General features: G+C 44.5%; 1 protein-coding gene across 4 annotated transcripts in view; it reads left to right on the forward strand.

Annotated features, from left to right (window-relative positions):
* Positions 1-20,693, forward strand: part of APLP2 (amyloid beta precursor like protein 2) — an 80,434-nt gene that overhangs the window by 48,526 nt on the left and 11,215 nt on the right. For 2 of the 4 annotated variants that reach the window (XM_066259740.1, XM_066259741.1), the window contains exons 4-12: positions 6,600-6,712; positions 7,474-7,670; positions 8,027-8,235; positions 9,307-9,474; positions 11,945-12,075; positions 13,158-13,232; positions 14,466-14,624; positions 15,757-15,885; positions 19,427-19,526. In XM_066259740.1, coding sequence (XP_066115837.1) covers positions 6,600-6,712; positions 7,474-7,670; positions 8,027-8,235; positions 9,307-9,474; positions 11,945-12,075; positions 13,158-13,232; positions 14,466-14,624; positions 15,757-15,885; positions 19,427-19,526 — 1,281 coding nt within the window. The remainder of the gene's footprint in view (positions 1-6,599; positions 6,713-7,473; positions 7,671-8,026; positions 8,236-9,306; positions 9,475-11,944; positions 12,076-13,157; positions 13,233-14,465; positions 14,625-15,756; positions 15,886-19,426; positions 19,527-20,693) is intronic. The other 2 variants (XM_066259742.1, XM_066259743.1) reach the window with 1 other exon arrangement.

Raw genomic sequence — 20,693 nt, forward strand, 5'->3', positions numbered from 1 at the left:
GTGGCTGGAGCCTATACAGCTGTCCTCCGGGACAACACCCAATTTTTATTGGCTAATATGTAAGGTACATGGGTCGTTTTATGGCTCTCACGGAATTACATTTTAAAATATCTGGTGTTCATGGCTCTCTCAGCCAAAAAGGTTCCCGACCCCCACCCTAAGGTGTTAGGACACAGCGCTTAGTAATTGGTTGGCCGTAACTATGTGACTTTTGGGCATTCCTTTGGACTTGGGGTGCTATGAGAAAAGTTACTGAGCCACTCATGGTGCTCTGACTCGGGAGTTTGGGAACCTCGGGCTTATAACTTCTCTGGCTGCTTCCCACTCCTCTAGCTGAGCCATCTGTCATTTTCTTCCCAGGCTGCGACAGCGGCCTCCGTGCATGTTCTTAGTTCTGTTGTCCAGTCTGTTGCCCTCTGATCTAAAATGAAGATTGAGTGGTCTCTCCTGCATATGAAACACTTTAGTGGCTCTTCTTCGCCTAAAAAATGTTTAATTAAGCTCCTTAGCATGGATTAAAACTCTATAATGTGGCCTTTGCTTAACTCTGTTCTGTTTTCTACACACACACACACACACACACACACACACACACACCTTCTATTCATCAGCTTGGACAGCTAGCTCATGGCTGCTGGCCACTTACCCTCCAGTTCTTATTGTTTGGAGTGACTTTCCTCTACTTAACTTTACTTGGGAAGTTCTCTAAGACTTATCTAGGGGATGCTTCCTTTAAAGGAAGCTTTTCCTCCTGGTTTTAGGCTTTTCTTTTCTCTCAAGAAAACGAAATTTCTGAAATTCTCCATGGTCTGACCATTATACCCGTCAGACTGCACAGTCAGTGATTTCTGTTTCTCTGTCGTTCTCCAGCTTTGTTGTAAGCACCTGGAAAAAACACTGGCCCTGCTTGAGTGTTTTTGGTCCCCTGAGCCCACAACAGTGCCTAGAACATAGGATACACTCTTTATGATCATTACCAGACAAGACCACTGCCATAGCTAGCACATGACAAAAATTTTATTTTACTGCTTTATTTTCACTGTTGTAGTTTGAATTTCTCAGTGTGTTACAGAACCAAACAGTGAAATGATCTTGTCATTAACTAAATGCATAGACAGTTTGACCATAAACCATTCAATACTTTCAGTGCGTTGCCGCAATTGAAGCATTTTACAGCCTTCTTTGTTATTTAATTCAGACAGTTATTCAGGTGTATACCAGTATCCATAACAACTTTTTAACCAGTTGGTAGAGCGACCCATTTTTATTTTTAAATGAATACAGTTGCCTGAGCCCAGGCTGGTGAAGGAGCAGGTGACGGGGTGGACGGGAGGTGGTAGGAGAGTAGTGCTGCTGCTGCTTCCTTGTCTCCAGTTAGCAAGTAGCAGATTCTGTGTCTCTCGCTCTCCCACCAACCGCCCCGTAGAGCACCCGGGAGAACTGACATTGGTCGAGCGGCACGACCTTCTTTTTACCATGCAGTACTTCGAAAGCCTTTGGTGATAGACTTTTAGTTACTTTTGCCTTTTTCAATTAAAAATATAACAATTCAAAATTAATTTCAAGTTTATAAAATGGTTGCAAAAATAGTGCCTGAGCTTTTGTCTTATCCTTTCTTTAGATTTCAGACTTTCTGTTGATTGATGGATATAATAAAATTAATCTTAACTATTAGTTTTTTGTTTTTCAATCATTCAAGTTGCAGACACGATGTCCTTTTGTCTCTTTTTTATTTTTACCTTTGAAAATAAACTTATTATTTATTTGTATTTTTCTGAAGTGAGAGAAGCAGGGAGGCAGAGAGATAGACTCCCGCATGCGCCCGACCAGGGCCACCTTTTAACTTTTAATGTATTTCCTAAAAACAAGGACATTTTCCTAAATAACCACAGCCCAGTCACCAAAATCAGGAAGTTATTATTGGTCCAGTATCTGATCTACAGACCCTATTCACGTTTCGCCTGTTGTTCCAATAATACCAGAGTCTAATTCATAACCTTGTGTTCATTTAGTTCTCTCTGTAGCCTTTTCTCGTCTTTCATGACCTTGATATTTATATAGAGCAGTGATTTTTCAACCTTTTTCATCTCATGGTAAACATAAACTAATTACTAAAATTCTGGAGAGCTCAGTATTCCAGGTCCATGCCTTATCCACTGTGCCACCATACACCATAGGTCAGGCGAGTTGTATGAGTTCTTTACAGATTTTGCATATATATTATTAACCCCTTATGGGATGTGTCTTTGGCAAATACCTTCTCCCATCCAGTAGGCTGGCTGTCTTAGATTTGCCAATGGTTTCCTTTGCTGTGCAAAAATTTTTTAGATTGATGTAGTCTACTCCCATTTGTTTATTTTTTCTTTTCTTTCTCTTGCCCAAGGAGAATATATCAGAAAAAATTCTGCTAGGAGAGATGTCAGAGATTTTACTGCCTTTTTTTTTTCTTCTAGAAGTTTTATGGTTTTGAGTTTTATATCAAAGTCTTTAATCCATTTTGAGTTTATTGTATATGGTATAGGAAGATGGTCTAGTTCCTTTTTTTTTTCTTGCACTTAGCTAATTTTCCTAACACCATTTACTGAATAGATGGTCTTAACCCCACTGTAGGTTCTTGCCTCTTTTGTCAAATATTAATTGACCATATAAATATGGATTTATTTGGGGGCTCTCTAATCTGTTCCATTGATTTTTGTGTCTGTTTTTATGCCATTACCATGTTGTTTTGATTTTATAATAACCTTGTAGTATAGTTTGCTTGCTATCAGGTACCATGACACCTCCAAATTTGTTCTTTCTCAAGATTGCTGTGGCTAATCAGTCTTCTGTGGTTCCATATAAATTTTGCCATGTTTGCTGCATCTCCGTTTTATCTTTTTAATAAAGGATTTGGCTGTTCCAAAGTGACTTCCACCCCTTTTCCTTCCTCCCTTTGTCCCTTTCTCCTCCAGAGGTAACTACCACTAAGCTGTTGTTAGCATGTGTCATTCTTACATATGTTTTTGTGCTTTTACACATAGTGTGTATCTATAAACAGTTTTAAAATTTACATTGATGGTGTACTGTCCCTGACCTTTCACAGCTTGCTGTTACTTGATATCATTTTGGTGTTTATCTAAGGTGAGATATAAACAGATTTAGTTAATTCATTTTTAACCTGACATAGTATTACGTTGTATTTTTTTTAATTTAACCTAGTTTCTTTATTGTTTGTATAGAGCATAGCCAGTAATGAAATAGCTGTTTTAAATTTTTCTGATGTTGCAGTTATACATATAAAATTGAAGTTTTACAAATTAAAGTATATTATCTGATAACTATGGTTATATGGTTTGTGTTATATAAAACAAGTGACTCAGTTCAAGACTTTAGCAACATTAACAGCCTCCTGTATACCAGATTTTGCTGTGACCTTTTCACGTGTTACATCAGTTCATCTTAGCAGCAATAGGATAAGGAAAGCACAGAAATGTTAAGTAACTTGCCTGAGACCACTGTGCTAGTAATGCTGGTGTTCAGATTGAACCCTGACGTTTAATCCTATACACACTGCCTCTGTTGTTGCTTTTTGTCATAAATGAACAAATGTAAAAGTTACCTCATTACAAAATAGTCACATTAAACAATGTGAGTTGGTGTTTAGATGTAAGAATATTATGTAATTTCTACTTAGATAATCAGGACTATCTTTCCCGTAGAGGCAAATCTGGGCTTACTGTGAGATTTTTTTTTTTTTAAGCTTTGATTTTTCAGTCTGGTTGATTGGTAATTTGTATACACGCTCTACTTCCCTAGAGCCTTTATGGCCTTCAAGGGCAGCACTATGTCTAACTTACCTTTGTGTTCCTGCTGTTAGTATCAGATTGAGCTCTTTGGCCCTAGAGTCCCTGTGCAGACAGTAGTGTGAAGTCTCACTACCATGTGGAAAGCTATTTTGGAAGCAGGCTTCACTGCTGCAGCTTGTAATGTCAGGAACACTTTTTTCCCTTACATTAAATCAGTGACTTCCTTTACTTGCCACTTGAATAGTTGTATTGCTGGCTTCTCTGGTGCTTGAAGATGAGGCCGATAGGTCCTGCAGAGCCACGCTGCGATGAAGAGACTAGGGAGTGGGTCCTCGTAGACTTTCCACTAGTGCAAAACCCTGAGACTTTTCTCAGGCCATGTTACTGTCTTACTATACTTTTTATTTTTTAAACCTCAGAGGTTAGTCTGCCCACTTCCTTCCCCTGAACCATCTTACCGAATTTCTTCCTGAGCTAAGCACACATCGCTCTCTCCCATGGCTTTCCTCTGGGCACGTGTCGGGGATGCATCAGTTGCCTGGCATGCTTGCTCAGTGCAGAGTGCTGCGGCCGCCTCAGATCTGCTGAAGCAGACTCTGTGTGGTAATCTGGTAATACATGTGCAAGCTTTTTAGTTTTTTATTATGGAAGTGACACCTATCTAGACACAGAAAACAGTACTCTTAGCTCCCTTGTCCCCATTGCCCACCTGTGTAACAGTCATGAATTCATGAGCCATGCTTCTTCCTCTGTGGCCTCCCTCCCACCTTCCCTGATTATCTAGAAACAAATCACAGATACCTTTTTTCTGTAAATACTTTAACTTACGTTTCTAGAAGATAAGGATTCTGTTCTCTAAACAGCAGTGTGTACCCCCCCCCCAGCTTTTTATTTTTAAGAAGTTATAGAGTACAGAAAAATTTATGGTAGTGAATACCCCTATATTCTTTTCTTTCTTTTTTTTTTTTTTGTATTTTTCTGAAGTTGGAAATGGGGAGGCAGACAGACTCCCGCATGCGCCCAACCAGGATCCACCCGGCACGCCCACCAGGGGTGATGCTCTGCCCATCTGGGGCGTTGCTCTGCTGCAACTAGAGCCACTCTAGCGCCTGAGGCAGAGGCCATGGAGCCATCTTCAGCACCCGGGCCAACTTTGCTCCAATGGAGCCTTGGCTGCGAGAGGGGAAGAGAGAGACAGAGAGGAAGGAGAGGGGGAGGGGTGGAGAAGCAGATGGGCGCCTCTCCTGTGTGCCCTGGCCGGGAATCGAACCCCAGACTCCTGCACGCCAGGCCAACGCTCTACCACTGAGCCAACCAGCCAGGGCCCCACTATATTCTTGATATGGGTTCTCCAGTTTTGCCTTATTTTTTTTTTTTAATTTTTATTTTATTAATTTTTAGAGAGGAGAGAGAGTGAGAGTGAGAGTGAGAGAGAGAGAGAGAGAGAGAGAGAGAGAGAGAGAGAGAAGGGGGAGGGAGGAGCAGGAAGCATCAACTCCCATATGTGCCTTGACCAGGCAAGCCCAGGGTTTTGAACCGGCAACCTCAGCGTTCCAGGTCAACGCTTTATCCACTGCGCCACCACAGGTCAGGCCAGTTTTGCCTTATTTATCTATTTCATTATGTGTATGTGTGTGCGTGTCCCAAATTATGTTGTTGTTAAAAACTATTTGGAAATATATTGAAACATTGTGATAGTTCACCTTCAAATACTTTATCTTGTTTCTCTTAAGAGCAATGACATTTTCTTTATTTATTTAGATTTTACTTATTGATTTTAGAGAGGAAAGAGAGAGAAAGGCAAGGGTGGTGGAGGAGAAGCATCAGCTTCTGTCTGCTGCTTGTATATGCCTTGACCTGGCAAGCCCGGTGTCTCAAACCAGCAACCCCAGCATCCAAGGTTGATGCTTCATCCAATGCGCCACCACAGGTCAGGCAGGACATTTTTTTATAACTATGTTACAGTCATCATATTTTGAACAATTTCTCTAAATATGTGAAGACTTTATAGCTTCCTTGTAAAAGATCACATGTTATAGTTGATCTAGAACTGTTCCTTTTTATTTTTCTCTTGCGTGATGATATTTTTAAAAAAGATTTCAGGCCATTTGTTTAACAGACTGTCCCTGAATCTGAACTTGTCTTACTGTTTTATGATTAGATTGAAATGACATATTTTTCAAAATGACTATAAAGGTTATAAATCCTTCTTATGACATCACATATGTCAGTTTGTCCATGATGGATAAGATAGTGTCTGCCAAAGTTTTCCATTGCTAGGGTACCTGATCCCCTTGGTCAGTAGCTCTCCATTGGTGATTCTTACCTGAGTCAGGGATCGCAGTGGTGGTTGGTCTTAGAGCTAGGTGTCTTTCAGTACACAGCAGGCTAACAGAAGCATCATCTATACCTTAGGGGAACACCTAGTCTTACTTTATTGGGCAGAAATACAGAAGTAAAAGGCTAGGAATATGGTTTATGTGAAATTGGGTGGGGGGAGGGAAACCTGTGTGTGTTTGAGTAATGGAAGGGGGGTCCTCTTCCTGTTCTCTTGTTACGGGTTGTGTAGCCTTGTAACGGGACATGAGGAGTTGGAGTCCAGGAAGAGTGAGGACCGTTCTGGGCTTAATGGTTGTAATGGCATGTTGGGCTCTTGTGGCCGTTCGCTTGGAGCGATAACATTCAGTGGGCCTTTGATAAGAGCTGCACTGCCCTTGCCTGTACCTGACAGTGCAGCTGTAATAATCGGCAGTGAGGGTTGTTTCCATCTCCATCGTGATCAGGTTTGCTTTTGACAAAGCTTCTCTTTTCCAGTGGGTGAATTCGTAAGTGACGTTCTACTAGTTCCAGAAAAGTGCCAGTTTTTCCACAAAGAGCGGATGGAGGTCTGCGAGAACCACCAGCATTGGCACACTGTAGTCAAAGAGGTAAAAGAGTGGATGGAAAAAGTCATGGTTTTTTTTTCTATTGGGAGAGAAAGCATTTTCCTTCACATCTCCCATGATTTTAAATTAATTCATTTTCTTTTTCTTCATCAAAGTTAGCTATTACTTGTATCTTCTAAATTAAGTATATTTGGGAAAAGAAATGATACTTTTGTAGGGAAGTTTGGTGTTGGCCATTCAGACCGCAGAGGTAAGGATATTAAAAAAGATGATTAACGAAGGCTCTTGTCTACAGGGCTGCTCCTGAGGCGGCCATCCTAAACCCCAGGCCTCAGGGTAGGAATGACCTGTTCTGGACAGCCTGGTCACTCACACTGACAGGATCAGGTGTCCTTCGTTCTAGTAGAGAGAAACAAGACCGTTTCCTAGCACTTGTCTTCTGTAGTTCGGTTGGTTCTCCAGTGTGTGTGTTTTTCTTCGGTCAGATTCTGAAGCAGTGGCCCCGCAGTGAGGAGGAGGTGAATGTGGACCCCCGCTTTCTGGCATTGATTGTTACTGGAAGAAACCCTTTTATTTCTTTCCAACTTTGGGCTCTCATTGTTTTTTGCCCAGATGATGTTTCCCCATTTCAAGTTAGGTAAAATGTATAAATCTTCCTAAAATAGTAACACCACAACATTTTGACAGAAAATCTCTGTGTCTAAAAGAGAATGCATTAAATAGTGGTTTGATAAAGGAAGGGGTGTTTTGGCTAAAGCCAGGAGTCAGGTGTGTTCTGATGTTAGTCCGTGGGTTTCTTTCAGGCCTGTCTGACGCAGGGACTGACCTTATATAGCTACGGCATGCTGCTGCCCTGCGGGGTCGATCAGTTCCATGGCACCGAGTATGTGTGCTGCCCTCAGACACAGGTCAGCGACTCGGCTGTGTCAAAAGAAGAGGAGGAAGACGAGGAAGAGGCAGGAGAGGAGGAGGAAGAGGAAGACTATGATATTTACAAAAGGTGAGCTCCTGTCCTGAACTGGTGAGGTTTGCTGGTGGCTGTGGGCGGCTGGGTGACATGGGCATTGGCTCGTTCATGCTGGAGCCGAGCCAGCTTGCACTTCATTCTAGCTGGATCTGATCATGGGAGGACCGGTAGCTTTCAGCCTGTGTTATTCTGGGGCGTGTTTTATACAGGGGGGTGTGGTCCCTGTTCTCTGACTTGCCTCTGCTGATGTCGCTGGGCTGAGGCTTTAGTGGCACAGTGAGATGCGAACTGAGCCTGTTTCCTGTCTCTGTTTCAGGATGGGGAAGGGAGTCATTGTTTTTCGTATGTAGGAACTGGTATTAACCTCCCTCTTTTATTGTGACCTCTAGTGAATTTCCTACTGAAGCAGATTTGGAAGACTTCACAGAAGCAGCTGTGGATCAGGAGGGCGAGGACGAGGAAGAGGAGGAGGAAGTGGTGGAAGACCGTGATTACTATTATGACAGCTTTAAAGGAGATGACTACAACGAGGAGAACCCGACGGAACCCAGCAGCGATGGGACCGTTTCAGAAAAGGAAATTACTCACGATGTTAAAGGTAACCTGATGTAGAGCAGTGGCCATAAAATCCACACGGTAATTATTTACTTAGAATTTTGTGCTGTATTCTTCACAGATAAGTCACAGGAGAGTTGGTGCCTCTGTGCATAGAAGGGGAAGCCAGGTTGTCAGCGTGCTGACGCTGCCAGCTTAGCATGGCGGCTGGGCCGCAGCACGGTCTGCCGGTGACACATCCAGGGAGAGCACAGAGCTGAATCAGAAACTGCTCTGTGCACTGGAAGGGCTTACCTGGGGAATAAGCAAGAGGGCGTGGCTGCCCTTGGCAGGGTTCTCCCCTCCTCAGTGCTGCGCAAGCCCTGACCCGTGCGATAGGAGTAGCTGCCTTGGCTCTTCTCCTTCTGAGTGTGTCCCAGTCTGCAGGCTGTCCTGGATGGCACTGGGTGGGGGTTTGTAACTGGGAGGGTGGGGCATACTGCCTACTCCAGGGGATTGAGAGAAAAAGTTTATGACAGTTCTAGAGCCATTTGCACACAGCCTCCTGCTGATTACGTATTTAAAACCAACTGAGGTCTGAAGCATTACTTAGGACCCAGCTAAAGGGGGATTACTTAAGGAGTCTAGAGATTGATGACTCACCTTGGAGAACATAAAAGTGTGTACTCACCCTTTCCAGATGCTTCAGTAGTGTTTGCTGTGCTTATCACCACTAACACAGCCTGTTCACCTGCATACCCCACCGAGACAGACCAGTCAGGCAGATGTCTCCACCTAACAGAGCAGCAGTGCGGGCCTCACACAGCTGTGACATAAGGCGTTCCTCCATGTCAATCTGTACATCAGTCTAGACTCAAAAGCATACAAGAAATATTTTCAGTTCCTTAATGTCTATACCGCCCTTGAATGGAAAGTGACTACATCATCAGAAATGACTGTTTTGAGCTGGCGAGGTAGCGAGGATGTTCAGGTTCTGTCCAGTCCTGGCCTTTGCTGATGCTAAGTGTCACCCGGTCCGTCCTTCTCACCTGGCCCAGCCCTGTGGTCTGTAGCGTTGTGAAGCGTTTGAAGCTGCTACCTGTGTCCTGCTGACATTCTGACCATTTTCACACAGCTGTCTGCTCCCAGGAGGCGATGACGGGGCCCTGCCGGGCCGTGATGCCCCGTTGGTACTTCGACCTCTCCAAGGGAAAGTGCGTGCGCTTTATATATGGCGGCTGCGGAGGCAACAGGAACAATTTTGAGTCTGAGGATTATTGTATGGCTGTGTGTAAAACGATGAGTAAGTCCCGCCACGCTGGCTCTGCAGCAGATTGTCCTGTCCAGCATTTTGTCTCTCCCGGCCGTTCACGTGACTGCGTCTGTGTAGTGCTCCCTGCCCACTTGGGTGTTTGCTGTCGGTCGTTTCCCTCATCCTGTGCTTTCTAGATCTAGGCTTGCAGTTGTAAGCTCAGGTCTCCGTGTCCTGTGCTCTCCATGGGTCTGGTGGTGGTGGTGTGTGGCTGCTTCTTTCTCATCCTCCCATGTAGTCTGCAGACTCCCAGAGCGCTTTGTGTTGGTTTGGAAGGCAGCCATGTCCTCGCTTGTCTCTAGTTGAAAGGCACAGAAGGGTAAGCGGCCATGAGATCTGCACAGGATCGTTTCCAGGCTTTGCATCTCGTTCATGTCTTTGAACTACCCTGTCACCAACCTCTGTGATGCCTGCTCTCCAAAGCGGTGGTATAGGACTTTTGGGAGTCCAGACTATTGAAATGTTTTGCTTTATATACTCTAGGCAGAAGGCTTTGCAGCTAAGTGGTAGTAACTTTCTCCAATTTTGGGCAACACTGGGTCATGCAGAGGTTTGGGTAGTGAAGGAATTTTAGTTTATGAGGTGAAAAATGTATGAATCTTAGGGAAACTCTGGCAGAAAGTTTTTTATTCAGGAAAGATGTAGAGATAGCAATTGATATTTTCTGTTTTAAACTAAGCCAGCAAAGCATTGTTTTGAATCGAAACCTGAAGAATCAGGGCTCCTTTAAGATCTTACTGGATATATAGATGGTGATCTTTCCTCAAAAGGATCAGAGCCATCCTTCGGAACATTCACCTACTCTGCAGCGTTGTGCTTTTCTGTTACGGTGGGGAGGCTTGCGGAGGAGCAGCATGTGTTCGCGTGATTTTGTTGGGGCCTCTGGCTGGCATGATTTGAAAACCCACTGTTCCGGTGGTCACATTTGTGTCTGATAAAGGGGATTGAGACGGGCAAGTGAGCCAGTGTTTTCCCCCCATACAGTGCCATGGTTCTAGGTGAGCCCATCATGTCTTCAGAACCAAACCTTCAGGCTTGCTGCCTGTTTCCCTTTTTGTTTCCAGAGAGTGGAGGCAACGTGTGTTTGGTGGTATTTTTATCCAGCCCAGTGATGTGACCCAAAGACTCCAACATATAACATAAGCCTTTAAGCTGCAGGCCTGCATCCCTGGTGGCGACGTGCTTAGTGGCATGGATGGACTTCAGGGCTTTGCAGTTCTCCCAGCGGCACTTTTGAGTATCATGGGCAATGTGGTTTTTGAAACTGTATGACCTAATTTAGTTGATTTGAAAGTTGCTGTTGTAATTCTATTTAAATGTATGTATGAGCCAGATGTGCTTCAGAAGATTTTATGTAGTTGTAGCTTATAGGTGTAGTAAATAAAATGAGGTGAATGAAAGATGCTCTGATGAAGACTTTGGAGTGGCTGGTGCACTTGTACTTACATTTGTCTGTGACGCCTTTGCTTGAAAGTTCTATTGAAGGTGGTTTGGAAAGGGTAGATTTGATTTTGAAATAAAATTTGTTGAATTTGGGCATTTACTCCCCACTTAGATCTGACATTATGTCATGATATAGCGAGTTGCAGACCAGTCCTCCCTAACTTGGGAAATATCAAGGGAATTGGGCTAACAAGAGTTTCCATAGGGATTTCTGAGAGGCTGGCTCAGTAACCTGTCAGTCCCTTCCTTTGTAAGATGTGGTCTCTTGCTTGGGGCCACCAAGAGTATATGCTTGGCCAGCAGCACAGAGTGGTGGTTCTGATGGGTTTGTTCTCTGGGTGATGGCCTGTTAGGGTACCTTTACACTAGTGAATCCTTGTCAAATGTTGCAACTTTGTCCTGTCACATACAGCAACTTAGTGTTATCTCCGTTATCTCTGTTATGGCGGGGGGGGGGGGGCGCTAAGAGTCCTTCAATGATGATGAAAACTGAAAAATTGTTGCCAGAGCAGTTTGGACTTTCTCTCTTCAGTCTGTATGCAAAGAATGTTCAGCTGAATCAGTTCCCCAAGGTAGGTTCTAACTTAAATGTAACGGGGGAGACCTGAGCACCAAAGTTCCTTTCAAACAGAGAACTCATGGGAGTACCTTGTCAGTGATAGCAGGAAGGGCGCTTTTAGGTTTTAAGATTTCAAAAACTGAGGGACAGTATAGAAGAAGCGATTTCCTTTTATGCCCCTGAAGGCATAAGTAAATGCCTTGCTGGTACCAGGGTACTGGGGTACCAGTTACCAGGGGACTGGACTGGCCCAGCAGGTGAATAATATGTAAGGAAGACGGACCAGTGTGATCGAACAGAGCCGGCTCTTGGCAGACAGGAACACCCTGTACTCTGAGCATGGTACGAGACAGACTAGTCTACTCTGCAGTCCTGAGCTTGGTTTTCTTCCCAGACCACAGTCAGTTTCAGCCTGGGGCCTCACCCTCAAAGAGGACTCCTTCTGTCATTCTGTTTCAGTTCCTCCAACTCCTCTGCCGACCAATGATGTCGATGTGTATTTTGAGACCTCTGCAGATGATAATGAGCATGCTCGCTTCCAGAAGGCTAAGGAGCAGCTGGAGATTCGGCACCACAACCGGATGAACAGGGTAAACCTCAGCACTTCCCTTAGCTTCATGGTGTTTGGCACTGGGTGACGTGGTTTATAGTCGAAGTAAGGGGACACCCTTTCCCTGGATTCTCATGCTAACATGTCGCCCAGGTGAGGTGTAAGAGTGTTAAGGGCACCTACTTGGTGTGGCTAGTCCTCCCCTTCCCCAGCTCCATGGTAACATAATTACCCCTGGGTGCTAGTGTTCCACATTCTTGGCAAGCACGGTGCTATCATGTTCTTGTTATTTATTTTTGCCATTAATTAGTTTAAAATTTTATTTTAAAGAAAGGGAAATTTTATATCATGGTTTTAAATAGCTGGTATCATTTGTAAGTAGAAAAAAGTAAGTGTAGAAATGTATTAAGTGAAAGCAAGATACTAGCTAGATGCTGTTGCCTGTCAAAGATCCTGAGTCTCGGGGACGTTTTCTTTTCCATAAAAGAGTGGTAACTGTTAGAGCAACATGAGCACTGTAATGCAGCTTGCTCCTCTACTTACTCAGAAGGATTGGAAGAAAATTAAAAAGGGAATTCCTTGCTAGGTTTGAGTACCACCTAACATTTCACATCCACCTGTGCTGTGTTTATACTTTGGGAGAAGTGCTCATTATTTTGTTTCATCTACATCAGTTCTGAGAAATATGTTTTGAACACCCCTCCTTTTTTTTCTTTTGGAGAGGAGACTGAGGCACAGACTTTTAAATCACTTGCCCAAGGTTCTCTAACAATGAGGCGGAGGCCTTACTGACATAATAGTTCTGTGAACAGGCTAAAACAGCAGTGAGCTTGTGAGGGATCGTATGTGTGAGTTCCTTGTACACAGATTTTACATTAGACTCAGAGCTGGCAGTCATTTTTAGAAATTGAAGAGAATTGTTTTAGATTTAAAAAAAATTCATATATTTATTTTAGAGAGGGAGGAAGGTAAGGGGGGGAGAAACATCAATCCATTTCTGTGTGTGCCCTGACTCTGGATCAAACCTCCAACCTCTGCATATCAGGACAATGCTCTACTAACCAACCGAGCTATCCGGTTTAGGGATTACTCTCTGATTAGCGTGCTCTGCCTTTGTTCTAGGTAAAAAAGGAATGGGAAGAGGCTGAGCTTCAAGCGAAGAACCTCCCTAAAGCAGAGAGGCAGACACTGATCCAGGTAAGACACACTCCAGGGACAGAGCTTCTAGCCTGGCCCTTTGAAATGTGGTCAGAGCCAAACTCCCAGGAAGTTAGAGTTTGACACCTCCTTTTAGTTGAGAGCTTCTGTTACAAGGAAGTTTTAACTGGCCTGTTTTTTTTTTTTTTTAAATCTCTCGACTGGTGTTCTGTAGAACAGTTCACCTATGGGAGAAGGAAAACAAGTCCCCAGCCAGAGGACACCTAATTCCTGCCAGCAAGTAACCTTAGCTTAGCTGTTTGTTAATTCTGCTTTCCTGGCAAAGGTGCGCGGTCATCTTCACTTGTAGGCTGTGACCTGTTTTTCAGCAGTATTAAAGTCTTGTTTCCCCCCAGACTTATGAAAAGTCAAAAGGCAGAAAAGAAAGCACTCTGATACCAATTCATCTCTGACTTTTTAAGAATGTAACCTTGAAATCTTAGCAGCAGCTACATTGTTTTTAATGGAGGAGTTTTGATAGGGATAGGGAGAGCAATCTACAGGACAGATTTGGATTTCATAAAACTTTTAAACATTTTAAATCAGTTGGTGTTGATGTTTAGCAGAAATCTATCCTCACGATAATCCTTTCTCAGAACACCTAGAAAATCCCAAGAGTTTATTTCTACATAGGCAATGCATCCTATGCGGGAAAGTTATTCCAAGAGTCTTAAACTGTACCTTTAAATGTGGCCAGGTGCCTCCCAGATAACAACTTGCCCTTCAGGACTTCAGTGTGAATGACTCAGCAGAAGTCACCGTATTGCGGGATATGTTGCAGAATATATCACTTATTAGGCTGTGGATTGAGGATTTGTAAGTCGGTGTCTTGCTGCGCTGTGGAAAGCGCAGCATTTCTTGCAGTGCACGTGGAGGAGCCAGTAATGGCAGTTAGGGAGATGCTGAGGAGTCCTCTGACACACCCTTTACCATGCTGTCATTAGACAGGGAAGTAATTGCACCAACGGATCATGATGTTGATGAGATGCTGTAGCAACTGAACTCTCTTTTATAGCAATTAACCCATGATAAAATTGGTTTCTTTATACGTTGTTTTGCTTAAAGTCACAGGCTATCGGAATACAGTACTTAGATCTTAACCTTGCTCCCCTCACTGAACCTGTTGCCAGCTCACACAGGTCCTGGGTAGGGAGCAGCCAGCATTGGGTTCTGAAGGTGTTTGCCAACTCCCTCCAGGTGCCATGAGTTATATTGTCTGCTTTCTGGGTCTAGCACTTCCAAGCTATGGTGAAAGCTTTGGAGAAAGAAGCAGCCAGCGAGAAGCAGCAACTGGTGGAAACCCACCTGGCACGAGTGGAAGCCATGCTGAACGACCGCCGCCGAATGGCTTTGGAGAACTACCTGGCCGCCTTGCAGTCTGACCCGCCGCGGGTGAGTCCGCTAGAGCAGGTCCTGTGACGCGTGTCTTCGGAGTGCCTGCCCTGCAGTAGTGTTTGTGTGAACCAGTGCATGACACACAGCTCAGTGAAACTACGTCTTTATGACAAGTTCTGACAAGACTGGAGGTAGGGACGAAAGGTATTATGTTGTAGTATCTGCTGATAGCAGCTTAGCATTCCACAGAAGCGTGCCTGTGCACCTGTGACGGGAGGAACTACACAGAGAGCACAGCCTCAGGGTGGTGGTCAGCAGTTAGCCAATTTTTAATTTTATTTAAAAAAATTTCAAAATTATTATTTATTTATTCATTTTAGAGAGGAGAGAGGGAGAGAAGGGGGGAGGAGCAGGAAGCATCAACTCCCACATGTGCCTTGACCAGGCAAGCCCAGGGTTTTGAACCAGCGACCTCAGCATTCCAGATCGATGCTTATCCACTGCACCAACAGGCCAGGCCTTATTTTAAAACTTTTATAAATTTTATTTATTGATTCTTTTTTTAGGGAGAGAGATGCCAATTTGTTCCTCTTATTTATGCATTTATTGGTTAAATTTTTGTATGTACCCTGACTGGGGATTGAACCTCTCTGCCTTGGCATAGCTCTAACCAACTGAGCTACCTGGCCAGGGCTGAACCCATTCTATTTTAAATAAAATTATGAAGAAAGGGGTAAAGTAGTTCATATAGAAACCCTTTTGTGCTGGTAGTCTCCAACTTCTTTATCCTTTAACCTGTCTTGCTTTGGGGGGATGGAAAGTCCTGGGAAGGATGGTATTTGCATCCTTCTCAGATAAGTAAGTAAGATTTCTGGGTGATGCAGGCACTGCCTACTTTGTGATTAGGGCATCAAAGGCTAAGCCACAGAAAGAGCACACATTGGAGGACAACAGTGGGACAGAAACTATAGGAAATACTGTTTGTTAAGGAGCTAGTATATAACTGGGATTTAGATTTTGGTACTTAAAAAGGTAGCATCTTGTAATGGTAAGTTAGAGGCTTTTGGAAGTAGAGCTTTCATTCTTGGGCTTTGCTGAGCTTTACATTCTTAGGGACTTTATAAGGCTTTGTTTTTCTATTTTCAATTCCCTAGTCTCTGGTTATTAAAACAACTGTTCTCTCCTGCAGCCTCATCGCATTCTCCAGGCCCTGCGGCGTTATGTCCGCGCTGAAAACAAAGATCGCCTGCATACCATCCGTCATTACCAGCATGTGTTGGCTGTCGACCCGGAAAAGGCTGCCCAGATGAAATCCCAGGTGCGCTAGACAGGAGAAGTTGCTCCAGGAGTGTCTCTGGTCGGGCAGCTGCTTTGACTGACGTTGCACAACACTGGTAGTAGTGCTTGATATCTGTACTTAAAAATGGTTTTCCATTTCCAAAGACAGTAGGTACAAGCTTTGGTTTTTGCAAAGGTACTATTTTAAAAATATTCTGAGAGTTTAGGAATGTATAATTATATTGAGAGGTAAGTTAAGTCATTATCTAAGTTTATTTCTGATTTAGGGTACCACCAGAATAAATATTTGGAATCTTTTTTGAGGCAGCAAAATCAAGCAGATCTTAAAAATTGGTAGCTTTTGTACATTATACGTTTCTGTTTTTGTATTTTTCCAAAGAGAGAAGGGGGGGCAGACAGACTCCCGCATGCGCCCAACCGGGATCCACCCGGCATGCCCACCAGGGGGCGATGCTCAGCCCCTCTGGGGTGTTGCTCTGCTATAATTGGAGCTATTCTAGGACATGAGATGGAGGCCTTGGAGCCATCCTCAGCACCTGGGCCAATTTTGCTCCCGTGGAGCCTTGGCTGTGGGAGGGGAAGAGAGATATAGAGAGAAAGGAGAGGGGGAGGAGTGGAGAAGCAGATGGGCACTTCTCCTGTGTGTCCTGGCTGGGAATTGAACCCAGGACTTCCACACGCCGGGCCGGCGCTCTACCGCTAAGCCCACTGGCCAGAGGCACGTTTCTGTTTAGACAGACACTTTTGCATTCCTGGGTTTTGTCCCAAGCCAGGTCTTGTTTTTCTTTACAGAGTTTGTTTCCAGGCCCTCTTTCTAATTCAGTATTGTCCAGATATTAACTTGGGTTTTGCATTTGTAATATTGGGGATACTTGTAAGTTTGGGTACTTGTTCATCATTCCAGAAGTGCTCCCTCCCAACCACTTGTTGCATGAGTGTTATGATTGAAGGTATTCTGCCCAACCGTCCCCGGTCGCTGCTCCGTTTGTTGAACAGATGTTTATGTGCTTTCTGCCCACCTGCCAGACTCTGCCCTAGCACCTGACAGTGCAAAGTTGGGTCCCTGTGTCCTTTGAGCAGCTCACTGTCTGGTACAGAATTAATTATATACACTAGAGAGATGAAGATTAATTGTCCTTAAACATAGGTTCACTTTAGCAGTTGTATGTTTGGGGTAACGAAGGAACTTAGGCTCCTTAAGGGCAGGAAGGAAAGGGCCAGATGTAGGGACCATAAGAGAAGGGGCTTGTGGTGTGGCCCAGAGCGGAGTGCTTTCCTGTAAGCTGGATGGAGTGGAAGAGAAGGAGACAGGCCATGAATCTCTCTCCTAGAGTGGTTTCCAGGAAGCTTAGGGTGGAACAATGCATGCATCTTAACAGGGTTTGATTTTTTTTTTTTCCCTGAAGTTGGAAACAGGGAGGCAGTCAGACTCCCGCATGCACCCGACTGGGATCCACCCAGCATGCCCACCAGGGGGTGATGCTCTGCCCATCTAGGGCGTCGCTCTGTTGCAACCAGAGCCATTCTAGCACCTGAGGCAGAGGCCATGGAGCCATCCCAAGCGCCCGGGCCAACTTTGCTCCAGTGGAGCCTTGGCTACGGGAGGGGAAGAGAGAGACAGAGAGGAAGGAGTGGGGAGGGGTGGAGAAGCAGATGGGCGCTTCTCCTGTGTGCCCTGGCCGGGAATCGAATCCAGGACTCCCGAATGCCAGACTGATGCTCTACCACTAAGCCAACCTGCCAGGGCCTTGATTTTTTTTTTTTTTAAGTAATCATATTTTCATTTTTTGTGTGTGTGGAGAAAGTAGACTGTCGTGTAGGATTTTGCAGAAAAAAATGGTTTGTTCTGTGAGATGAGTGTAGAAAGAGAGCCCTAATTGGTATATTAAATTAATAACTAAGGAATGAGTGACCTACAGGCAAGATCAAAATGCCACACCTTGACCTGTGGTGGCGCAGTGGATAAAGCGTCGACCTGGAAATGCTGAGGTTGCCGGTTTGAAACCCTGGGCTTGCCTGGTCAAGGCACATATGGGAGTTGATGCTTCCTGCTCCTCCCCTCTTCTCTCTCTCTGTCTCTCTCTCGTCTCTCTCCTCTCTAAAAATGAATAAATAAATAAAAAATGCCACACCACGTCACACAGAAGTAGAACCCTCCCAAGAAAATCTCAGGGAAAAACCTAGCTCTACTTGTGATAATATCAGCTCTAGGCCCTGCATTCTAGCGAAGCTTGGCTACTGAATTACATTAACCTTTAGTCTGTTCTGTATTCTGTTATCTAAACTCTAGAGAACCCCATGATAACGTTCACATTTGGAGTGTGAGTGATGTGCGCCCCCACCCCTCCATGCTGATCAAAGGTTCACTGCTAGACACCGATTTCCAGTGTTCCACCCTGTGGTTCTTGTCCTCATGTAGGTCTATGAGCTTTCCTCGCTCAAATGGCTCCTTAATTCATCTGAAGTAGAACAGTGTCAACACATGCTAAGACTGAGTGATCCATGTTTTGGTTTCTATTTGCATTTTTTCTCTGAGGCATTCACTCTTGTGCTTTCCCATCAATTTACTTGATTGAAATAATGGCAGATGTAAAATTAAATTGCTTCATCCTTGCTTTAAAGGTCAGAGGAAGATTAATCTACAATAAAAGCATCTTTCTATTTAATCCCCCTCTTTGACCCCTTCATGTTAATCGAGCCAAGCCCACATAATTAATCCATCAGTTTAGATCGCCCTCTTTAGGAAGAGCTTGGTAATGGCAAGTGTAACCAGGCCGTAATAACCTCAAGTAGCTTGTTAGCTGCAACAATGTGCCGCACTGTGTCATTGGGGTGAAACAGCCCCACTCACCTTCCTTTCCCCCTGAAAAGCTTTTAAAGTAAGTGATTCGTTTTCTTGGCTTTTTAAAAAAAATGAACAGCCTTGGAAATTTTGCATTCAGAAAGGATGTGAGCTGTGGAAGACTGATGGTAGAGAAGTCTTCTCTAGCATCGCTTAAAATCAGGTTTGTGTGTAACCTTACTGTAAACTTTTGAAAGAATAGCTAATTTAATTAAATAAGAATAAACTATCACCATGATAATCATTTCAAGCAGTTAGTTCACTAAGCAAAATCTCTATATGGTCCTTTCTCTCCACAAGCTAATTTTTAGCCAGTGATTTCATTCTCTTTTTATTCCATCTAATCTGACTAGTGGTAAAAATTGGCCAACCCTTTCCTGTAATTCACTCAGTACTGAGTACCTGGCAGTGTACAAACTGGGTTCTTCCTATTTCATTCCATACAGTTAGTAAGTTCCTCATATGGAAATCAAGTCAGTAACTGGCAATTGAGAATTCTTAAATTTGGGGATAAAGTCTCAGATCACAGTGTGAACACAGTCTTCTACTTCAGTGGTCAGTAGCTGTGGTGCAGGGATTAATACACTCCCTCTGCACAGCTGCTTTGCTGGACACTGCTGAGAATGTACTTTGCAGCTGGCCTTTGCGGAAGTGTGTGGGTGTCCGCCTGGCCCGGCTGTCTTGATGACAGGGCTTCTCCACCGTACTGTATTTCCAGGTGATGACACATCTCCATGTGATTGAAGAAAGGAGGAACCAGAGCCTCTCTCTGCTCTACAAAGTACCTTATGTAGCCCAAGAAATCCAAGAGGAAATCGGTGAGTGCTGACTGTACTTGTATCAGAGTCAGGTGGGATTCTCGCTGGGTCTGGAGAGTGGTGCTGTGAAAGGTTAGAGAGAGAAGACGAGGTGAGGCTGTGAAGCTGAGTGTCGGCACACTGTGGTTTGAGAAGTCTGGAGTTCATGTGTCAAGGTCAAGTACTGGCTATGAGCCACAGAGCCTTGAGTTTCATTGACCTACACTCTGTTACCGGAAGAAAAATCTAGGATGTAAATTGCAGGGGACTAGAGGACGTCTCCTGTTACCTATTCTCCTTGATTGCTGCTGTATTTCAAGGCACCTCTTACACATGTTCTCACTTTTCCTCCCTCTTCTTGGCTTTCTTGTCCATTTATTCAACAAATACTTAATTGTGTCTGCTCTGTGTCACCAAGTAAAATGGTGCACAAGCAGACGATATCTCCTGGAGCTCATGTTATAGCAGCAAAGAAACAGACAGGAAAACAAGTATCAGATGGTGATGACAGCAGTGGGGGGAGGTTCAAGTAGGGTGGGATAGTCAGGGAGGCTGTCTCAGGGACAGTAACCTGAGACCACAGGGGAGAAGACACTGTTACCACAGGCAGGGACTACTTAGAGGCCTGAAGTTTAACTCAAGCGACAGGCACATTTGAGTAGATCAGGGAGGCCAGGACTTTGGGAGAAGTGAGGCTGAAGAAGTAGACAGAGGCCAGTTTGTTGGGAGATTTTAGAAAAATTAAAGGGTTTGGATTTTATTCCAGGACAGTAGAAAGCCATTAGAGGCTTTTAAACTAGTGAGTGCCTTGATCTGGATTATGCCTTTTAAAAAAGAACACAGGCCCTGGCCGGTTGGCTCAGTGGTAGAGCGTCAGCCTGGCATGTGGGAGTCCCAGGTTTCCCGGGTTCGATTCCCGGCCAGGGCACACAGGAGAAAGTGCCCATCTGCTTCTCTACCCCTCCCCCTCTCCTTCCTCTCTGTCTCTCTCAGCCAAAGCTCCCACAGCCAAAGCTCCATTGGAGCAAAGTTGGCCTGGGCGCTGAGGATGGCTTCGTGGCCTCTGCCTCAGGCGCTAGAATGGCTCTGGTTGCAACAGAGCAATGCCCCAGATGGGCAGAGCATCGCCCCCTGGTGGGCATGCCAGGTGGATCCCGGTCGGGCGCATGTGGGAGTCTGTCTGACTGC

Source organism: Saccopteryx bilineata, chromosome 2, assembly GCF_036850765.1.
Source record: "Saccopteryx bilineata isolate mSacBil1 chromosome 2, mSacBil1_pri_phased_curated, whole genome shotgun sequence".
Lineage (NCBI taxonomy): Eukaryota > Metazoa > Chordata > Mammalia > Chiroptera > Emballonuridae > Saccopteryx > Saccopteryx bilineata.